Below are 21724 nucleotides of genomic sequence, written 5' to 3'. Positions count from 1 at the left end.
CATGAAGGGCCTTGTCAAATGCTTCAGTTAAAGTGCATGTAGACACCATCCACTGCCCTATCCACAATCATCTCTGTCACTTCCTCAAAAAAACTCAGTCAAACTTGAGACAAGACCTCACCTGCATAAGGCCATGTTGACTATCACTTTTAAATCTGGTAAATCCTGTCACTATGAATCTTCTCCAACGATTTCCCACTGCTGCTGCAAGTCCCATTGGCTTATAACTTCCTAGATTATCCCTGTTGCCCTTCTTAAACAAAAAGGAACACCATTGCCTTTTCTCCCAGTTTTCTGGGACTTTGCCTAGGCTAAAGAGGATACAAAGACCTCTGTCAAAGCCCCAGGAATATCCCCCCCTTAGTATCCTGGATATATCCCTTCAGTCCTGGGGGCCTACCTAATTTTTTTTCACAACACCCAACTCTACCTTCTTCTTAATATCATCAAGCTCTAAAATACCTTAGCATCATCCAAGGCCTTCTCCTTGGTGAATACCAATGCAAAATATTCATTTAAGGGCCTCACCACTTTCTTCTGGCTCTACACAAATTCTCTTTGTCCTTGAGGTGACTACTCCTTTCCCTAACTACCCTCTTGCTCCTAATTTATGTATAAAAATGCCTTCGGATTCTTCTTGATCCTACTTGCCGAAGACATTTCATGGCCACTTTTAGCCATTTTAATTTCTTGTTCAACTTCTTTCCTTCTTCCTTCATATCCCTTAAGGGCCTTGTCTATCTTCAGTTTCCTAAACCTTACATTTGCTTCCTTTAACTTTTTGAACATCTCTTGTCATCCAGGGTTCCTGAATCTTGCCATCCTTATCTTTAATCCTCACAGGAACATGCTGGTCTTGAACACTAATCAATTGGCCTTTAAAAGACTTCCACTTGTCAGTGTGGGTTTACCCTCAAACACCTGCCCCCAGCCTAATTTCTCCAGTTCCTGCCTAATACTGTTGTAATTAGCCTATACCCAATTTAGTACACACACTCGAGGACCTGTCTTATCCTGATTCATAACTACCTTAAAACCTAGGGAATTATGATCACTGTTCCCAAAAATACTCCTCACTGAAACTTTGATCACCTGGCCAGGCTCATTCCCGAATACAAGGTTTACAAAAGCTCCTTCCCTAGTTGGACTGACTACACATTATTCTAAGAAACCTTCCTGGTTGCACCTAACAAATTCTGCTCCATCTAAGCTCCTGACACTAAAGGAGTTTCAGTCAATACTAGGGAAAGGTAAAATCATCTATTACAGCAACCTTGCTGTTGTTATATCTTCCCATGATCTGCCTACATATCTGTTCCTCTATTGCCTGCTGGCTATTGGGAGGCCTACAGTATAACCCCGTCATAGTGATTGCATCTTCCTTATTCCTGAGTTCTACACACGTGCTTGATTAGCCCTTCAAGATGTCCTCTCTAAGTGCAGCTGACATTGTCCTCAAGCAGTAATGCAATTCTCCAGTTCTTTGCATCCCTCTATCATGCCTGGAATGTTGAGCTGCCAGTCCTACCCTTCCCTCAACCAAGTTTCTGTAATGTACTTATACAGGCTCTGAGCTCATCTGCCTTACCTGCTATACTTCTTGCAGTAAAACAAATACACTTCAGATTGCTAGTTCTGCTGTGTTCATTAACCTGGCACTGCCTGATCTTCCTATTGGAGTTGCTTGATTTAACCTCTACCTTCTTCTCAACCTCTCCACGTGCTGCAATAACCAGAGTCCAAAGTGGAATTGTAACTCAAATGCAGCCTGTTGCAACTGGGGTATGAGTGTTAAATACAGAAGCACAACTTCAGCTAACAATAGTTGACTTTTAATAGCCCTCTGAGCAATTAGGGATGGGTAATAAATGTTGGCTTACCCAGTGATATCCTCATCCCATGAATGAATTTTAAAAAATTCCAAATTCAAAGCAACATGTCATATGGAAGGCCAGAACTGAGCTAACAGAACATGCATTTATAATATTAAATTAAATAAATGTAATATTGATCCATTGCATTGTAATTTTAACTATCTATATAACATTCCTGTTTTATGGAACTACAACTTCTACCTGTGGGATATTATTTTAAGGCAACAGTGATAAGTGAGGGTGGAATAGACAGTCAGGAAGATCTTCTTAAAGTTGATTTTTCTTTCATCAAGGTGCGTGCACACACACACGTAAACCCATTCACTTCTGTGTCTTCAAAATGTAGGCAGGCAGTTTTTGTTTAAACCAATTGAACTACTTTTCTGAACATGGTGCATCGAAGGAATAGGTTGATACGTGTGAAGGATTACGGACACCTTAGTACACAGAGACATTGTGATATTTTCCAAACGTGCAACTTGTCAGCATTCAACACCATTAGGCCTATCATTCTACACATCAGAATATTGGCTTGCATGTGTTCCAAGGGCTCAGATAGTTCCATATTCCACAGATGGAAGTTATTTTTACCTCACCTTTGGAATTCAGCTCTTGTTTGTATGTTTAGATCAAGGTTATCTGAAGCAGAGTATGAATAAGAATACTTTGAGAAGACAATGGCCCAGTGGTATTATCACTGGAATGTTAATCCAGAGACCAAGGTAATGTTCTCAGGACTCAGGGTTCGGATCCAGCCAGGGCAAATGATGGAATTTGAATTCAATAAAAATCTGGAAAAATCATCTGGCTCACTGATGTCCTTTAGGAAAAGAAACTGCCATCCTTATCTGGTCTGGCCTACGTGTGACTCCAGAACTACAGCAATGTGGTTGACTCTTAACTACCCTCTGGGAAATTAGGAATGGGCAATAAATGCTGGCCTAACCAGTGATGCTGTCATCCCGTGAATGATTGAATTAAAAAAAAAATCTAACACTGTTTAAAATATAAATGACCCCGAAGTCTAATAAATGGATAGGTTTTTGCATCAGAGTTTAAGAACAGGAAATTTAAGTAACTGAAAGGCCATTACACAGAGATTTGCTGAAACATTCTTCATTCCCACCTCAGGCTGTTTCTCCATCGGGCCTGCCATCATTATTCACATGACCTAAAAAGTGACCAAAGCAAGTTGCTTATGTTTTTGGTTGGTGCTGAAATGTAATGTTAATGTAAATTATACGATTAAGACACCATTAAAAGAAATTCTAGTTATTTATCAACCCCAAAGGTACCAAGAATTATTCAAAAAATTCATTTAAGATGATATGTTGGCCTTGCTATGTGGTACACGTATGCTTGCTAGAAACTATGTATATTCATATGCAGGGGCTCATACTCTACAAACAAAAGAAACATGCCCATAAGTTTCACCGTTTCTTGGATTTAGCAACAGCTGCCAGGGATAAAAACTTGCTGGCACACCTTGACCAAATTTGACTCACCAACCAAACTATACCCTCTCCTCCTGCAGTATAAAATCTGGTGTTCTTGCATCTACACTCGAAGTAATACTCAAGTAATGCATAATTAAGGAATTCTTATATTTAAAATAAAACATTTTGCTTTCCCATTAATCAATCCTATTTTTCTTTAGCAATAATTTTATGCATTCAATTCCCTTCATAATAGGGATGGGGGTGGGGACAAATATGTAACTTGCTCCCATCATCGTGTTTCTCAAAAAAGTTTGGATCAAATTTGAGAGTGTTGCTGGAACATCAAGATATTTAAGTAGTTTTATCAATGAGCACATCAGGTTTTCCAAACCTAATGTTTAACTCAGCAAGTCTAGTTCAACAAATGAGTATTAACTGCACACAACTCTTGTTGACACTGAAAGAAAGAAAATTCCACTAATGGGACAAATTAAGATTCTTTGCTGTTTTTGTACATGCCTGGGATTATTGGTAGCCAAAAAGCCCAAGCACTTATTCAGGATTCCCATTTTTCAAACAAAAATATAGAGAAGTCCAACTATTTCAGACTTTAATCTTTGATGACACCATCATCACCAAGCTTCCCACCAACATTTGGTGGTTACCACTGACTAGAAACTTAACTGGACCAATCATGTCAACAGAGATAGTAGGAACTGCAGATGCTGGAGAATCCGAGATAACAAGGTGCAGAGCTGGCTGAACACAGCAGGCCAAGCAGCATCATAGGAGCAGACCCTATGATGTTGCTTGGCCTGCTGTGTTCAGCCAGCTCTGCACCTTGTTATCTCCAATCATGTCAACACATGGGCACAGAGTCTATATGTTCTACAGGAAGTAATTCAAACTTTGACAAATGAAAACCTCTCTACGTCTGAAGTCAGCAATGTGAAGGAATACCCATCACTTGATAGAGGGTGTAGCTGAAACACTTTGGTTGAATACCATCCAAAAAAAGGCTTTTGCCTTAACAGCTCCCCTTCAATCCACCTCATTCAATACTGGTAAACCCTTAAGTGCAGCAAGTTTTTTCAACATTATCTGCTCTGCAAACAGTGACAGAGTAGAACAGTAACAACAGGGACCATTGTAACAAAAATTTCACCAATTGTCACTGGGACCACATGGAAACACTGAAGAACTCTGCCATATTACCAATGGGCAAATCAGTTTCTCAATATCTGATGATGGGGTGATGGTTTATGACTGTAAATCGTGCAAAGGACAAATAGATTAAATATTAAGCTTCTTTTTCCATAAAATAGTAGATGCAGGAGTCAGGTTTTCAGCAAATGCTGATTTACACTACATCTTCGTGAGACAGCTCAACTGGTTTCTGACTTAGAGAAGATTGGCTCATAGAAGACATAGTTCCAATTAATACAAAGTCATAGTCAATGTCATATCCTTTAAATAGTTCAGTCACCTAGGAGAGTTTTCTAGATTGTTTTCCCTAACTGCTTGTAGGTTTTTCCAAAATGGTTTTTCACCTGTTCCAGAAGCCAGCCTACGGAGTAGTAAATCTTTTGACTTTACCGCATGGGAAAAGCTGTAGGCTAGATACATCAGCTGGTCTTTTCCTCTCTTGCCATCTTCCCACAATCATACAACTGAAATCAAGAAAAAAGTTACATTCCCAGCCACCTTCATCACTTGATAATTACGTATAACTGATGCTGGGTTAAACTATTCAATAAGAATGAAGGTTATAACGGAAGACAGCGTTCCACTCATAGTTGATATATGTAGACAACATTGCAGCATACGTTTGAAAGCATTACACTCATCTTCATATTACTTAAGTTAACACAACATTTGTCTTCACTGCAAAGAACTGTATCAAAAGATCTAGAGCTGGATGAACACAGCAGGCCAAGCAGCATCAGAGGAGCAGGAAAGCTGACTGATTTCTGAAGAAGGGTCTCGACCCAAAATGTCAGCCTTCCTGCTCCTCTGATGCTGCTTGGCCTGCTGTGTTCATCCAGCTCTACACCTTGTTATCTCAGATTCTCCAGCATCAGCAGTTCCTACTATCTCTGTATCAAAAGATCTCTCATTTACATACAAAACCAGAAATTTTAAAAAACTGTACTCGTATTTGTGTAGCGTCTGTCTTTACTCCTCTATGGCTTAAAGTGTCTTATAGCTACTGAAGTACTTTTGAAGCCTGTATTTACTAGAATTAGTATAATGAAAGGGAATTTGATTGAAGCGCATAAAATTTTAAGGGGGCCAGATGGACTGTACGTAAGGAGGATGTTTTTCCTGGTTGGACAGTCTAGACCAAGTGAACACAGACTCAGGATACAGGGTAAACCATTTAGGACTAAAATGAGGAAAGATTTCTTCACTCAAAGGAGGAGTGAACATATGAAATCTTCCACAGAAGGCTGTGGAGGTTAGGACACTTAATATATTCAAGAAAGAGATAAGTTTTTAGATATTTAAGGTACTAAGATGTATGGGGAGAATGTAGGAATATGATGTTGAAATAGAAAATCAGCTATCATTGCACTGATTAGTAGACCAAGCTCAAAGGCCGAATGGCCCAGTCCCATTCCTACTTTCTACGAAGTGTTACAGAGTAGGAATTGCAGTAGTAAGAATCCTCAAATGGTTACAGCACAGGAGACAGCCATTTGGTCTGTCATTCTGTGCTGCCCTGCAAAAGGAAAAATTCCCCTAGTGACAGCTTCAATTTCCAGATAATGATCCAATCTTCACGAATTAAATCCTCACAATTTGCAAAATGGCCAGATAATTGTGCAAGAAGTTTATGTAGGATAAATATTGGACAGAACACCAGCAATATCACCTTTGAAAAATGAGATTACTTTTCCAGAATAGTGGCCATGTAATCTTTTACACCCACCTGTGAGGATCTCCAATTTAAAGCTTTATCCGAAAAGCACGTCATTGATAATGTAGCACTGCCTCAGAACAATCACTTGGTTTCATTGCTCGAGTCCTGGAGTGAGCTTAAACCCCAGGATCAAATGAATCACAGGTGCAAACACTGCCATAAGCATTTCCTTATAAAAGGAAGCCAAAAATTCATTTGCAACATCACATTTACAACCATTTCAAAAGTTGGCACTTCCAATTCAGTATCTCATCAAATTCCACAAGAACTCATTTCTTCAATAAAACTAGAATGTCATAGGTCTTCAGAAGCCTAGAAAAAAAAAGTACTCCATATCCATGCTGAGTATTGAAAGAACTATATTTCTTAGATCTAAGAATTAGAAAAATATATGTCAGTCATTTGGCTCTGAAGCCAATTTGGCAATCATACAGCAGCCGTTTTCAGTTATGACATTTCCATAATTTGACAGAATTGGAAACAACTTGGGTTTACATTACACTACAACGTGGAAAAGCATTTCAAAACACGAAGGCTTAATCAAAAAATATTGGATGCTGAAACAAAATAGGAGACATTAGATGGACTTGGCCAAAGAACTGAGTTTTAGACAGGGTCTGAAAAGTAGATGACTGTTAAACCAGAGGATGAAAATTTAAGGTGCAGGAAACTGTCACCATAAATCAGTGAAAAGGTGATGAGTACATGGGAGGGATGGAATATAATATAGACTTTGAATACAACTTTTGATTAATTCCAGTTAATGAAGGGAGATGGGTGGGGAGAAAAACAAGAAGCTGGCGAGAACAACACTGCATTTCAATCATATGCCAAGGGTGGAATGAAGATTAAAACTGATTCAATGTTTGTCAAACCCCAGGTGCAAATGATGCATCTTTCATCCAGCAGACCTTTACTTGTGAACAGCATGTTTGGTTCAAATTCCATCTAAATCATAAGTCCAAATTTTTAACTGTACTCTGCGCTTATAGAATTTACTTGCTGTGTAAGACCACAAGATATAGAAGCAGAATTAAGCCATTTAGTCAGTCAAATCTGCTTTGCCATTTGATCATGGCTATGGCATCCTGAGCCTTCTATGGCAACGAGTTGCACAGATTCACCACTCTGGTTGAAGAAATTCCTCCCTACCTCAGTTCGAAAGGATCATTACTTTATTTATGCAAAGTGAAGTTAACATCTGGACACATGAATCACCCCCATTGTCAATGCACTACTCAGCTCATCTGGTTCTGCTCCAATCATTCTGAATGATTGGACAGTTAGTATTGCAATATTCCTTGCTAACTGTAGGATTGCATTTCATCAGTCATCGCTGCCCTTACAGGGGTGAACCATCAACACTATAAAGTGTTGTCATGCTGTAAATTATGCAACGATGAATGATATTACAGCAACATATTAGAATTTATTCTGCATAGGGAAAAACACTAATGCCCATCCAAACAAATGATTTTTTTTTGGCAGCAAGTAATCACTCTCAGGAAGCAGACATCACCAGTTTTGAAAGCAGGTCTTTGAAAAAAACTTATGAAGAACTAGCTTATGTTTTGCACAACTGTAAAGCAAATTACACACACACACACACACACACTAGTGTAATTCTATTCAGTTTTAGACAATAAAAGTGGCAAGCAGAACTTAAAACATGGATAAATATAGTAGCTTCAAAGCACAATTTGCAATCAAAGGATGCATGATTCCTTTTATTATTTTTTATAATATGCCTTTCACGATATTAAGTTGTTCCAAAGCTCTCTAACACCAATTAAGTACTTTTGAATACAGTCACTATTGTAATATAGGCCAAGTATCTCTCGTTACTGAGAAGTAGCTGCAAACTACCAACAAATATCATCACAACTGAAGTTAACATAGCATTACACTGTTCCCTTGTATTCTCCATTTCGTAATGGGATACATATAAATAGTTTGAAATTAGATTAATTCATGACTCTTGCATCTTTGAAAGCAACTGGAAAAATTGATTTGCGGTAACCATATCACAACTGATGTGACAGAGGCACTGTGGAAAGAAATTATGGAAACTGTAAATCATATGTTCAACAACTGAATAATGAATTGTATCGAATCAAACCCTTTACACTAAAATATCTCAATATTTTGCTTGATGCAGATTCTAAAGGAGTATCCTTATACATTTCCTTCCAATATGGAATAGGTATATAATCAGCTGTGCAAAAGAAGAAAGCGACAGATGGTATTGGTTTTATTTTTGTTGAAAGTTAAACCCTTCACACTGATTCTGAACAAAATACATTTTTATTCCGCAAGATAGATGAATATGAAGTTATGGCAACTTGACAAAAAGGAAAAAAATCACAAAATTTCTGAACACAGTAGCTGTTACTGTGTGGAGAGTGAAACACAGAATTAATGCTTATAATGCAGAAAATCCCATACATGCTGTGACCAGTTATTGGTGTCACAAAAGACTCAGCTGCAGACTAGGAACAGAGATCTGTACAACTGATACAACCTGGTGCAGTATACAGTTATCTGTAAAGTATAATATACCAGGACTGGGAGCAGATGCTACTCTATTGACTGCAATGCACGATGTGACCTTTTCTTGTAAGCTACATAAGTTCATATTAAACTACACGATTTACAGACTGAACAAAGCTGAAATACACAGATACAACAGTCAACATATTTAAGTTACATGCTGGGTTTTTGTCTTTGAAAAGTGCATGAATTTTTTTTTTGAAAGAGAAGAGCAAAAGACAGAACAAGCAAGACAGACAGAGCAAGCAGGTTGTGGGGAGGGAGGGGGTGAGGGTTTTTGTGAGATAAAGAGTTAGCCCCCACAGAGCAAGAGCGAGCGAGAACATGAGGGCTGACCGAGAGACAATGTGAGAGCTACAGAGCAAAACAAAGAAAGAAAAAGGAAAATGCACAGAAATGATTTTTGACCCCACCGTCTGGAACAAATCATGTAAAGCCTTCTGTCCTGCAGAGAACCAAAACAATCCAATTTATAATAAAAAAAATTAAAACAATCAAAGAATATAATCATTCAAATAAAGCAAGTATTATCAGGATAGAACTTCTCTTTGTAAAAAAAAATGCATTCGTGAAAAGAACTTGAAAGCACACTTTACACCTAGGTGCAAACAGAATACTGACTAAAAGGTATTAAAAAAGTCTGGGACAGTAAGTTTACAATTGCAGACTGTGGTATTGGAACGTTTGTATTGCTCAATAATAAAGAATTTCTACTAAGGCTGGGGATTATTTGTCATCAGCTTATTATGGATAATGTGTTTTCTTTGTAAGTGTTGGAAAAACAAATGTTCTACAAAAGCTTAGTTAGATGATAATACAGCAAAATAAGTAAATTTAAAAACAAATCTGGAATCAGGGTTCAGAGTCTCACAGCTGAAAGTGCAATTTTGGAATGGGACATGAATGTTGAATTTAAGAGTACTTTTACATTCAATGCTGAATTAGCAACCTAGAAAGGCTGGAGCAAGTTGAATTCAGAGGCACTTCCAATTTAGAAATACTTCAAATTTAAAATCAGTTTGGGAAGCCTGATATACTCATCATGAAAGTGAGAAAACAGCTGCTGACCAGGTAGAATTATTCATTTTTAATTAAATTTTCAAGATTGTTTAGTACTTTAGATATTACAGCATCGCTTTTCTCGATTGGCTATGGATTATGTAATGACTCAAACTAATCACTTCCTTGTTGTTTAGGACCCCTTAGTTTATCAGGCCTTGCAATATGCTTTGCATTATATACATGACCAACTGATTGAATGCGACAAACAAGCAATAGTCATACACGGTAAAATTTTAAAAACTCAGCACTCCACCTGTTATATAGGTTTGCTTGTAACTTTTTTTTTACAATTATACTTTTTGTGCTCATTAAGAGGACAGATACCAATAGAGAATGAAGACCACTTCCCATGCTGTTCCTGTCAGCAACAAGCAGTCCTAAGTCAGGTGTGAAATGCAGGTGAGGAATAGAGCTTCTTTGTTCTGCCATCATATTTGTTTGTCATCAATTTCCTACATAGCAGTTTGAAATTTTACTTTTTCTCATTTACCAGTTACCACAGCTATTTTCAAGGCCCAAGTTACAAATCAATTTAGTGTCAGTTAGCAGTCAATTTTATATTGCAGTCCTCTGATTTTTAGGTACTAATCATTAAGCATCATTTTACTGAGGGCCTTTACAGACAGAAGAATGCTTATTCAACAACGGCACCATTTTCAAACCAAGATCCCAGAAGTAAGAGTGTGAAATATTGGTTTCTTCCCATTTGGTTTTTAATTAAAGATGTATTGTATATTCAGCGTATGGTGTTAGTTCTGGAAAATTCCCTTTAAAAAGAAAACAATTTTTAAAACAAAGTTGAGAAGCCCAATCTGTGGATGAATGGACATGGTTTTTTTCAGACCATACTGCTACAAAAACACCACAAATTGAATAATTCTCAACAGTTCTGGAAAAATCTAAACTCAAGGCAATTTCAATTGCACACAGGTAAATTACAATGTGTCAAGGAACTGAATGCACTTCATAAATATGTTTGTTGCAGTGACGAATCTCCTTGGACGTTTCAAGTAAAATAATAATTCAAAAGGAAGGGTTTGATTACAGCTCTACTTCCACTCCCAACCTCACTCAGGTTAATACAGGAGAAATTTCATCAAGCTAGAACTTTAATCCCAGCCAGGACTGAATCACTGGGATATTCCAGTTCTTAAAAAAATACTGTAATCAATTACAAACATCATTTATAAATAGATTCAAGATGTCTTGCAAAAGATTCTCCTGCACTAAGATGTCAGGTGCAAGACTTCTCTTTGCTCAAAAGCAATCACAACAATGCAAACTGTATGGAGATGTAGTGCTGACAAGCATCCCATTTCACACTCACTCCTTCTCTTGTCGCCTCCACAACAGCTATAAACTACAGCCACAAAAATCACTAAAGAAACTGACCTGTCCTTTCACTGAGAAGTCAGATCACGTTATTGGGGAAAATGAGGAAAGGGCAGACAGGATTAAAAAAAAAGTATTCACCTACTCCAGTCAGACACTTCAGCATTTCACTCAAGATTGAAATAATCTTTAACTGATGACTACATTTGCAAATTAAATTTAGTTAAATAATAAAAAATGTTGACCTGAAGCATCAGGTTCAATATTGTTGATTTAAAGAATGACCACGAATCCATTGCCAATTGTTGGAAAAACCCATCTGGTTCACCAATGTCCTTTAGGGAAGGAAACTGCCATCTTTACCTGGTTTAGCCGACACATGACTCCAGGCCCACAGAAATGTAGCTGACTCTTAACTGCCCCCTGGGCAATTAGGGATGGGCAATTAATGCAGGCCTAGCCAGTGATGTCCTCATCCCATGAATGAATAATAAAAAAAAGTTCAGTTCAACCCTTCTAATTTACCCCAATTAAACAGCAGACAAAATTTGTGTGTATAGAGGTCAGTACGCTATGTGTATAGAGGTCAGCATGCAAACAATTTACTTCACAAAAGGAAACCTATTAAACTGAATTTTTAAACTCAAAGCTATTCCCCTCTCCCTAGCCCCATTTCTTCCTCACAGTTTCTTTAAGTCTTTTGGCTAAATTTTAGCTGCAAGGGCAAGTGTGGAGAATAATGCTCGCATTGCCAGACTCCAAAGTACAGTTAATGAGGAGGATTGTCTTTTCCTATTATTTCACTTACTCCTCTCAGGCATCTAATGGAAGTGTTGCACCACCATGAAGTGTTTCAAATATATAAGTCGCTTACGCATTCAGGGATCAGCAGCTGTATGTTCCACAACAGAGCAGAATGACACTTACTAGTAAGTGTGGTAATGGGCTGTATTTTCTGTTTGATAAAATTTATAACCACAAAAAGATTATAATCTTGTTTGGCACAAGGTTCATTGGTGGTACGATGTAGGGGTGGTGGGGCAAAGGGCGGCAGGAGAGAACTTACAAAGAAGGGGATAAAACTACAAGATGACATCCATAGCAATGCTATGAAGAATCAATATTCTACAACTTCCCAAATAGGGCACATTTTGTACTTGAATATTAAACATTTAATAAAAGTTTGACCTAAATACCCAGCCTTAGTATTTAAATAAAACAAGGCTCTTGGGGAAGGATAAAGTACTTTTTCTAAAAAAAATCTTCTAAATATTAGCAGAAACACTCAAAAGTTTTTCCAGAATCCTTTCCAGTGCTTCCAATATTTGCATTTCAATCCTTTTCAGTATGCTTACCCATCCACCCCTCCCCTCACCACCCACTTCCTGTGGGTGCAGGAAACATACAATGTTCAACTCCATTCCAGGGTCTGATTCACTTCACTAGTACAAAAAAAAACCATTCAACAACAAAATAGGACTGCTCAAGTACGGAAAAAAGAGCTTTTAGTGAGTGGGCCACAGATACAGCTGCACCAATAATAGCAGTGGAGAAGCACCAGCACCAATTTGTGCACAGTGAAGAATTAAAAAGGTGTTTCCATTTTCCCTGTGATCTGCAGTTGAACAGGGGCCCTCACAAAGCCCAATGGCAACATTTAACTCCAGCTGCCCTCAAGACCTAGGGATGGACTTACATTTGTCTAGTACAATGTTAGCATATATTACATCAGATGTCTGCAGTAATATCATAACCGCGACATACTTCTAAACTCAACTGCATCTGGATGGCACAAAAAAAACATAACTTTTTACCATACCATACTTTTTAAAATCCTAATTGCCTGGGTATAGAATTAGAAACACAGAATACATCCTGTTCACTTGAACTGCATTCTTCATGGAGTCCATTACTTTTTGCATATATGGAACAACAAAAGGGCAGAGAAATTTGAACAGCAGCAAATGCTAGTAAAATGGACCATTGCTCCAAGGGAAGTGGAAAAAAAAATGAGAGGCACACAGCACACCATGCTGTGCTCATTAGAAAGCAGAACTAAACAGTACTGGGGTTTGTAGACAGTTAGCAGAAGAAAAGAAGACAAATCACTTTGCACACTTACCAACATTATGGAAGGTACTACTCCAGATTTGAAAAGAAGTATTTAAAACAAAATCAAATTTAAGAAAGTGAGATTAGTATTCAAAAATTAGCTGCCATCTTTTATGTTTCTTACATAAACATCTGCAAAATTTTTTTTTGAATTGCACAAAAAAAAAAGCCCAGTGCATCATGGGGCTCTCTTTTCCTGGATGAGCCATGTTCTTAAGGTATAACATACCAGGAAGCATGCTCAATGGATTCTGAAAGAAGTTTCTTACTCTATTCAAAATTAAGCTGTTCACATAAGATCCAAATATCATCATCACAACATCCAAAAAGAAACTGACAACACAATAGAAGTCATGTTGAATCAGCTTGTTTCAAAAAAAATATTAAAGGTTAACTTAATGGGTTTTTGTTTTATACAGGAATGGGAATAGGTAGCAACCACCAATTCACCCTCTCTCAGCCAAATCCCCATCGGTCCTTTAGACTAGAAGATCTTTCTCTGCCATCCAGAAGAATGAACAGTAAAACAAGATTATTCTGTTTCTTTCCCCCTTACCCTAAATCTAAATAGCTTTAAATTACTTGTCCATTACAACAATGTATTGATGCTCACCTTCTGGGTTAAATATGACTGGTTCAAGTAAAATTGCAAAAATTCAGTTCTACGTTAATAACATTATGCATAATGTTTTTGTTTTTTAAAAGCACAAGTTTTGGTGTAAATATGTGCGGCTGCAGACATCTGACTGAACATTTAAATGCTAAAACCAACATTAAAAGATGCCCTGGTCTATTCATTTTAGTTTTGTGAAGAGCTCCAGAGTCACAGAAGCCATAAAATGTTCTTTATTTGTATTTCTTTTTTTTCAATTTGTACTCCAGTACATTGAAAACGACCCTTGTGCAACTTTTTGTTTTCAAATTTTGCCAGTTTTAAACTTTTTTTTTGTCAGAAGCTCTCCTGAATGCCTTTGGTCTTCTTTCACACAGAGTTCAGTGTCCTCCGACAAGTGAAAGAAATCAGATAACATAGTCAAGTCTAGTTCAAGAAGAATACATCGACTAAACTAAAAATGCAAAGAGGTCTTCTCCATACATGGGTGCTCTCGTCAGAGTTGCACTAGATGTTGTAGAGATCTGAAGTTAAGACTAGAGTTCTCAATGGCTGCTCCATGAAAAAGAACGTCTAAAAGTTGGAGATTTTTAAATTCTCATGATAAGTAGCCTAGAGCCGTCAGCACCAGACTGTTTGGACTTAAGTTTCAGCTCCACACGAATGACACCAAAACAAAAACCAAAGAAAAAGATACATTTCCAGTTTATTTTTGTGTTTCTCTGTGACTGAAATAAAAGCAAAAAACAAAGTCACAGTTGGAGTTTAGGTAGCACCAGGTCACCTGAACTCTTGAGTACGCCCCTGTCCTGTTCATATTCTGTACTCACTGTGCAAAAGCAGCCAAGTACAATGCCCTCAGTGTTCTGTAATCTGTCATTGCCAACTCAAACATTCATCTACGCAGAGAGGGCAGCTGGCTATAGACGGGGTAAGCCAGTCTCACATTCAGAGAGTCATTGTGCTGGACCAGTGAAGTTTGTTGGTAATGCAGCACCAGGTCTTTAAGAGTGCTGTACAAGTTGTATGGTTCGGCAAATCCATAACCCCTTGGCGTGCTGTAAATGACGCAGTGCTTCACTTCTCCATCAGCGCTGCAGGAGACAATGCAAGAAATCATTAGCAAGAGATAAATTCTATGATGGCACATATTAAGGAAGCAATTTGGTTCATTGATTCAGGGCCAAAGCCAGTCAACACAATAGTTGTTAAAATTTATAGCAGGAGATTTAAAATGTAAATTTAGTCACTGGATATCTCAAATATTACAAGAAATATTTACCCAAGTGCAAACAAAACTGGAGGTAATCCTGTGATACAGAAATCAGTGTTTACTTTTCTACATTTATCATTGCCCCCTGCTTTAATAAGATTATCCCTCATCCTTGTTCCAAACAGCATTCCACTGGGAACAGAATATTTTTTCAGCAAGTAAACCCTACTTCTTAACTCGAAAATGCCCAGTGCAGAGTAAGGAAAATTTACTCCTTTTTACTAAAAACTACTCCTTTATAATTCCTTTGCAAGCCAGTATTAAGATCAGACAGGCATCAATATCAAATTGATGCAGAGAACTACTTTCCTGAAAATATGAAGTTAAAATGTGACCTCTTCAAAATGCAATAATAGTTCTGTGCAGAACTCAAAGAACAGGGACAAAATCACTTCCAGATTCCCTTCCTCGGACTTTAAATATTTAGATAATACCCATTATCAATTTTAATAAATCCAGATTTAATTCTTGTGTAGATTTATAGATCAAACGTTTGATAACTTGGAATTATTCTTGTTTATTATTCAGAATCAGACAAGTAAAGCAACCAATATTGCACAAAAAATGAAACTTCATCTCATTTATACTTCCCATGAACGTGTTTAGCCTTTATTTCCTTGCAATCGCTTCCAAGCTCTAGCACTTAAATATCCGAACTTTTTTAAACACCGTGAGATTTCCCTCCAACAAACTATTTAAAAAAACAATTTTTAAAAATTGATTGTTTATATAGATTCCAATCAAAATTTATTATTTATTATGAAACTAAAATTTTTATCAAGATTTGCCTGTACTTTAAATATTTAGCAAAGCTGACTTTAATTATTAAAAAGGGTCTAGATACCATTTATCAGCTGTTATCTACCATGTCTTCTTCATGTGGTGGCTTATTTTGGATAGCCTCTGAATGAAGAAAAAAATCTCCCATAAGGTAATGCCCATTTGGAGATTTGGCAACTATAAATAGAAGTGTATCCATGCAGCTGGTCAAAGTGCCACCAAGGTCTCTCCTCCCTGAAGAAAGACTGCTTTTATTCTTTGAGGCAGGCAGATTTTGGATTTTTACTGTACTTTATTGTGAATGCAGCAGAAAGACATTCTTTTTCAACACAATCATCCCTTCTGAAGCATATCGAACTGCTCAGTCTGTCCCACAGAGTACTGGTCATGTGCCAGGCCATGTAGACAAAGAAACCTTAATGTATCCCTTGGTACCAGTTCTGAAGTGCTAGCTTCCTATAGGATGAGGTCTGCCCTAGGTCTGGCCCTCAAGCTTTAGAAATTGGATGAGTGAAAATAAAATTAGAAAAATGCCTAGCTAAAGGAGTAAGAATTTCTAGGGACAACGCAGAATGGAAAATTACATTAATGTGTCTACAACATTTTTAAGGCATCGGTCATGCACAAGCTTTCTATATATCTGACCTAGAAAAGGCAATATGCTAATGTAAGGGTCTGACTCTACAGAATTCCCTTACGTCCTTTAACTAATGCTCCTATCACTCGTGTTTCAACCAATAACTCATACCTTGTTTTGTGATAACTCCTCCCAACACTGTCTGCCAAACTGAATAGTTTATTCAGATCTCATCCTGTATTCGTTTCACTGAGTGAGAAACCTGCTCCCTCCCTTCATCCAACAGCTTATATCCAACCCTGCACTCCAGTCTCTTGCTTTTCTCTTACATCAGCCAAATGATAGGAGAATAAATCAATGTAACGTATCACGGTTATTGGCAAGGGAATGGAGAGAAAAGGGCAAAGAAAAAGTACACAAAAAATAACGTATCATTGCAAGTGAAATTTGCATTAATTCCTAGAATTTACATTTATAAATGATATGTCACACATTCCTGACAAATTCCTTCATAAAACTCCCTTCAAGCAAAATTACAAATTGAATACATGATTAGGAGAGAAACTGTCTCAATATGGCATCAAAGGAATTCTCTCAAGTCACAGTTAAGCCTCCTATAAAATAAAAGTATGACACTTACACCACAGAGCAGGCATAGCAGCCCTTTTTACTGCTTTCCCTGATTAGGAAGGCACCATCCGACTTTCCTCGCAGTAAATCTTCAGCTTGTGTTCGATTAATAGCTCCTACAAACCAGGTCTTTTCATCGTAGTGAGGAAGGTTTTCATCTTCTTCAGTGATAAAGTATGTGCTGAGATGAAAACGTTTTGTTAAAAGTTATTCTACTGAGCCTTGGACAGCATTTTCTCAAGGAGCAATATTAAAAAGCTTGCTGTCTTGTTTCAGAATTCCAACTCTATGATGCACTCATAATTTACACTGAATTGTGCGACCAATGTTATAGCTCTGAATTTCTACTAATCATTTGTTCCACAACTATCGATTCTATCCCTCTGCCTGAAGTCAGTCTGTTCGGGCAACGTTAGCGTCAGGTTTGATGTTGAGATTAGCTTCTCACCTCATATTCATCAATAAGGCTGCCTACCTTCACATCTAGAACAATGCTGGACTTCACCTTATCTCAGCATATTTGTTGCTGAAACACTCATTGTGCCTTAATTACTCCTAAATTTTCACTATTTCAATGCACTCCTGGCAGGTCTCCCACACTGAGGCCATCCAGAGGTCTGCTGCCCTTGCGTTAACTTGCAGCAGGACCCATTCCTTTGAAACCCCCGTGCTCACTGACAGTGCCTATGTTGGCTTCTAGTCAAGTAATAACTTCATTTTAAGATGCCTGTCCTTGTTTGCAAATGCTTCCATGGCCTCCCTGTCTTTGCTATCTCCTCCAGTGTTCCCAACTCTCTAAAACATCTGTACTCTTCTAATTCTGGTCTCTTGGGCTTCCTCAATTTTAATTCTCCACCACTGGCGCCATGCCTTCGGTTGCCCAGGCTCTGAGCCCGAGAATTTCCTCCGTAAATCTCTCCAGGTCTTTATCTCATTAGTACTCTCCTTAAAATCCACCGCTTTTGCCAAGCTTTTAGTAACAGACCTAATAGCTCCTTTCTTGCTTAATGCTCCTGTGAAGCATCTTAGGACTCTTCATTACCTTGAGGGTGTTACATAAATACAAGGTGTAAAAAAAAGAGATAACATAAAATTCAAAAACATATTTTAAATAAGATTGTTGCAAATAGGGTCAAATGTCCCTCCTCCTTTGCAGTACCAATCAGCCAACTGATGAACTGAATCTGGCTGCATGCAAGATTGATTCAAAGTCCATGGAAATAGATGACCCTGTTTTTCAGGGCTACAATTGGTTTGATCACTGAGAAACTGAGGAATGTAAAAGATATTGGGTTCTCAGTGCTTTATATGATTCTGGGTTTGTCCATTCATGGACATTCCTGTTAAGTACCATGGAAGGGACAGCAAAATTGGACATTGTCAACAACTGCATAACTGATGGTATGCTGTTAGTTACCACAAGCACACTCAATGAAAATTCTTTTCTAGAATTTATAAATGTGATCAAGAAAAGTGCACCAACTCTTTGCACTCATTTTTGGACTCTTGAAAATTAGATATGAGCTCAGAGATTTACTAAAGTCTCCAATAGGAACAGATTTTTTAAAAAATCTTATGCTTTACGAAATAGAATACCCCAAGATAAAAACAGAATTCTGTAAATCTGAAAGTGTCAGACCAAGAGGTTACACTATGATATTTTGATGAAGCATCTCTAATAAAACATTGTTTTTTTTCTTGATATTGACATTAAATTTATCACCTGTTTCTATTTCTCACTGACATTCGTAGAAGTTTTTCTGATCAAAATATAACAAAATACTGAAAATGATCCTATGTTAAGATATCAAGATTCAACTTACATTCCTTACAAGACAGAACTTGCTTTCAAGGAAATAAAACCTTTAACTGTAAATAAAATGTGTTATTCTAGTTTTGATGACTAACAAAAGGCAAAAGTACACGCAAACAATGAGGGATGGATTTAGACAGAGCTCTATTCCTTCACCATATTCAACACAATGGATAGCTCCAAAAATAAGTTCATTCTATAGTTCACCAATAATTTCTTATTCTAGCTCAACTTTTTTTTTTTTGAAAAGTCTCTTTGTGGCAAAACTTTTCCAAGCTAGACTCAGGGTGGCCCATTTTTACAAAGATTCCATACCATTTTTAAATTTCAGCAAACCTATTGTCAGCAAGCTTTCACAGACAACCTTCATAAGGATCATATAACTATATTCCTGGTTTAGTTCCAGGTAAGAGGGAAAAGAACTAGTATTTTTCAGCAGAATCATTGATGAGGACAATTATACTCACTCATCTACATTTTCATTTTTGATTCCAAGCCAGTCATTTATTCGCTTTTGACGCACTCCTTTGTGATTGAGCCATCTGCAAGACGGAGGTAGTGGTGGTCAGGGTAGGGGTTGGGGAGTGAGCGTGTAGAGAGAACAGCAAGAGAGAGAGAGAGAGAGAGAAAACCATTAATTTTAATTTGTTTAAATTGCCAATGTTTGATCATACTTTGCCCCTCAGATAATTAAATACAACATTATTTATTTTCCACTTCTACTTACACCAGGTACTGATCCCTGATTTTACGTAGTTGAATTAGGTCAGGCTTAATGCTGTTCATTTTCTTATCAATTTCCCGGTTATCAGACGCTTGTTTCTTCAGATCCTGCTCCAGGCGTATCTTGCTGTCATGGATCTCTCCAAGACGAGACTTCAGTTTTTCATAGTTCATCATTATCCTATCACATAAGAAAATTAGTTTTCAATTACTGGTAAAAAAATGCAAGTCACTCCATCTACCAACAACTCAATTAAACAAAACTGATCAATATATCGATTTTAGTAGATTTCGAGAGAGAAGATTCATATAATTAAGCAATAAGCCAAAAGCACTATTCTTACTCGTAAACATATATTATATATAAAAGCGCTGAAATATTACATTTGGGGTATTGTCACAGTCTTCTCTAGTGTTAACAATGTATAAGACATTGCCAAACTGACAGACCTGACATGTAAATAGCAAATTAATTTCAATACAAGTGTCAGGCAATACTTTTTGATAGAAAAAAATAAAGGAAGCCTGTCTACTTTTTGGAAAATGATGGAAAATGACAGTAAAATAGGAGTGGAGGAAAACAATGGCTTGGTTTTAATGTCACTGTCATCCAGAGCTTCAAGCAAGGGTTCTGGGAATGAGTTCAAATCCCACCACAGAAACTGATGGAATTTCAACTCAATTAATACATCTGAAATGTAAAGCTAGTCTCAGTAATGGTGACCATAAAACTCAAACAATGCAAAACCCCATCTGGTTCACTAATATTCATTAGGGATGGAAATCTGCCATTCTTACCCAGTCTGGGCTTCACATGACTTCAGACCCACATCAATAAGGTTGACTCTTAACCACCTTCTGAAATGGTTTAGCAAACCAGCCAGTTCAAGAGAACTAGGAATGGGCAACAAATGCTGGCCAATGCTCACATTCCAGGAAAGAGCAGAAATGGATCAATGGCTCAACAAAAATCAATTAAATTAAGAAAGCCATTAAAAATGCAAATCAGTTACTGGGGTTCATTTCAAGAGGTACAGAATGAAAAACTGGAGAAGTTATATTAAACCTGTACAATGTTAGGTGTACCACATTTGAATTGCTGTGCACAATGATCTCCATGTGAAAAAAATTTGGAAATATTGGAGAAACTGCAAAATAAATTGACAATGATGATACCAGAACGGAGAGGATCTTGGGGGTCTTTTTGAGAGAAAAGAAAAGACAGAGAGGTGACATCAAGGAGTTCACCATCACATGAAGTAAACTGAGGAAAATAGTAGGTGCGCATTTAAGGAAGAGTGAATTAAGAGGAAACATGGAATAGAAGGTAGTATGATAGGGTGGAATAAGATGGCAAGAGGCAAGTGTGCGGCACATACAATGGTCTGGACCAGTTAGGCCAAATAACCTATTTTGGTTAAATTATTGGTAAAGATCTGTAGCTCGCATTATGGATAAGGTTGTTGACTTGCTCGTTGAGCTGGCTTGTTTTTGTTCAGACATTTCATCACCATGCTAGGGGACATCATCAGTGGAACCTCCGATGGCTCCACTGATGATGTCACCTAGCATGGTGACGAAACGTCTGAACAAAAACAAGCCAGCTCGGCAAGCAAGTCAACAACCTCAACCTACTTTGATGTTGTAAGTTTCAAATGAAATTTCTGATTAGGAGTAATATCCTGCATTAGAATCGAGGAGAGGATGGCTTCTTTTATTCACCAGGCAACTCCATATGTTTAAGATTTGAAGAAAAACATATAAAAAGCAATAGTACCGCTCAATTTCCTTCTCATTCCCTTCCCTCCGAAATCTCTCAATATATTCTTTGCTGTAACGTTCTTGAGTGTGACACTGCTCTTCAAATATTTTTATTGTTTCATTAAAAGCTTCAATTGCAGTTCTCTTCATTTGTATTTCCTGTTGGAGACAGATTGATGTTACCTTTAAGTGACAGATTTACAAGCTATATTTCATAGACAGTTCAATAAGATTTTGCATTAAAACTTCTATTCTTTTTAAC

General features: G+C 37.5%; 1 protein-coding gene across 4 annotated transcripts in view; it reads right to left on the bottom strand.

Moving 5' to 3' along the window:
* Window positions 1-8521: 8521 nt before the first annotated feature.
* pik3r3b (phosphoinositide-3-kinase, regulatory subunit 3b (gamma)) overlaps window positions 8522-21724 on the bottom strand; it is a 514779-nt gene continuing 501576 nt past the window's right edge. For all 4 annotated transcript variants that reach the window (XM_048601936.1, XM_048601937.1, XM_020517103.2 and 1 more), the window contains 5 exons: window positions 21479-21621; window positions 19706-19882; window positions 19446-19520; window positions 17176-17346; window positions 8522-14999 (listed from right to left, as the gene is read on the bottom strand). In XM_048601936.1, the coding sequence (XP_048457893.1) occupies window positions 14801-14999; window positions 17176-17346; window positions 19446-19520; window positions 19706-19882; window positions 21479-21621 (765 nt within the window). In that variant the 3' untranslated portion in view covers window positions 8522-14800. The remainder of the gene's footprint in view (window positions 15000-17175; window positions 17347-19445; window positions 19521-19705; window positions 19883-21478; window positions 21622-21724) is intronic.

This window comes from Rhincodon typus, chromosome 10, assembly GCF_021869965.1.
Source record: "Rhincodon typus isolate 14 chromosome 10, sRhiTyp1.1, whole genome shotgun sequence".
Classification (NCBI taxonomy): domain Eukaryota; kingdom Metazoa; phylum Chordata; class Chondrichthyes; order Orectolobiformes; family Rhincodontidae; genus Rhincodon; species Rhincodon typus.
Note: the sequence above shows the minus strand (reverse complement) of the source record. Positions and strands in the feature narration are given on the sequence as shown.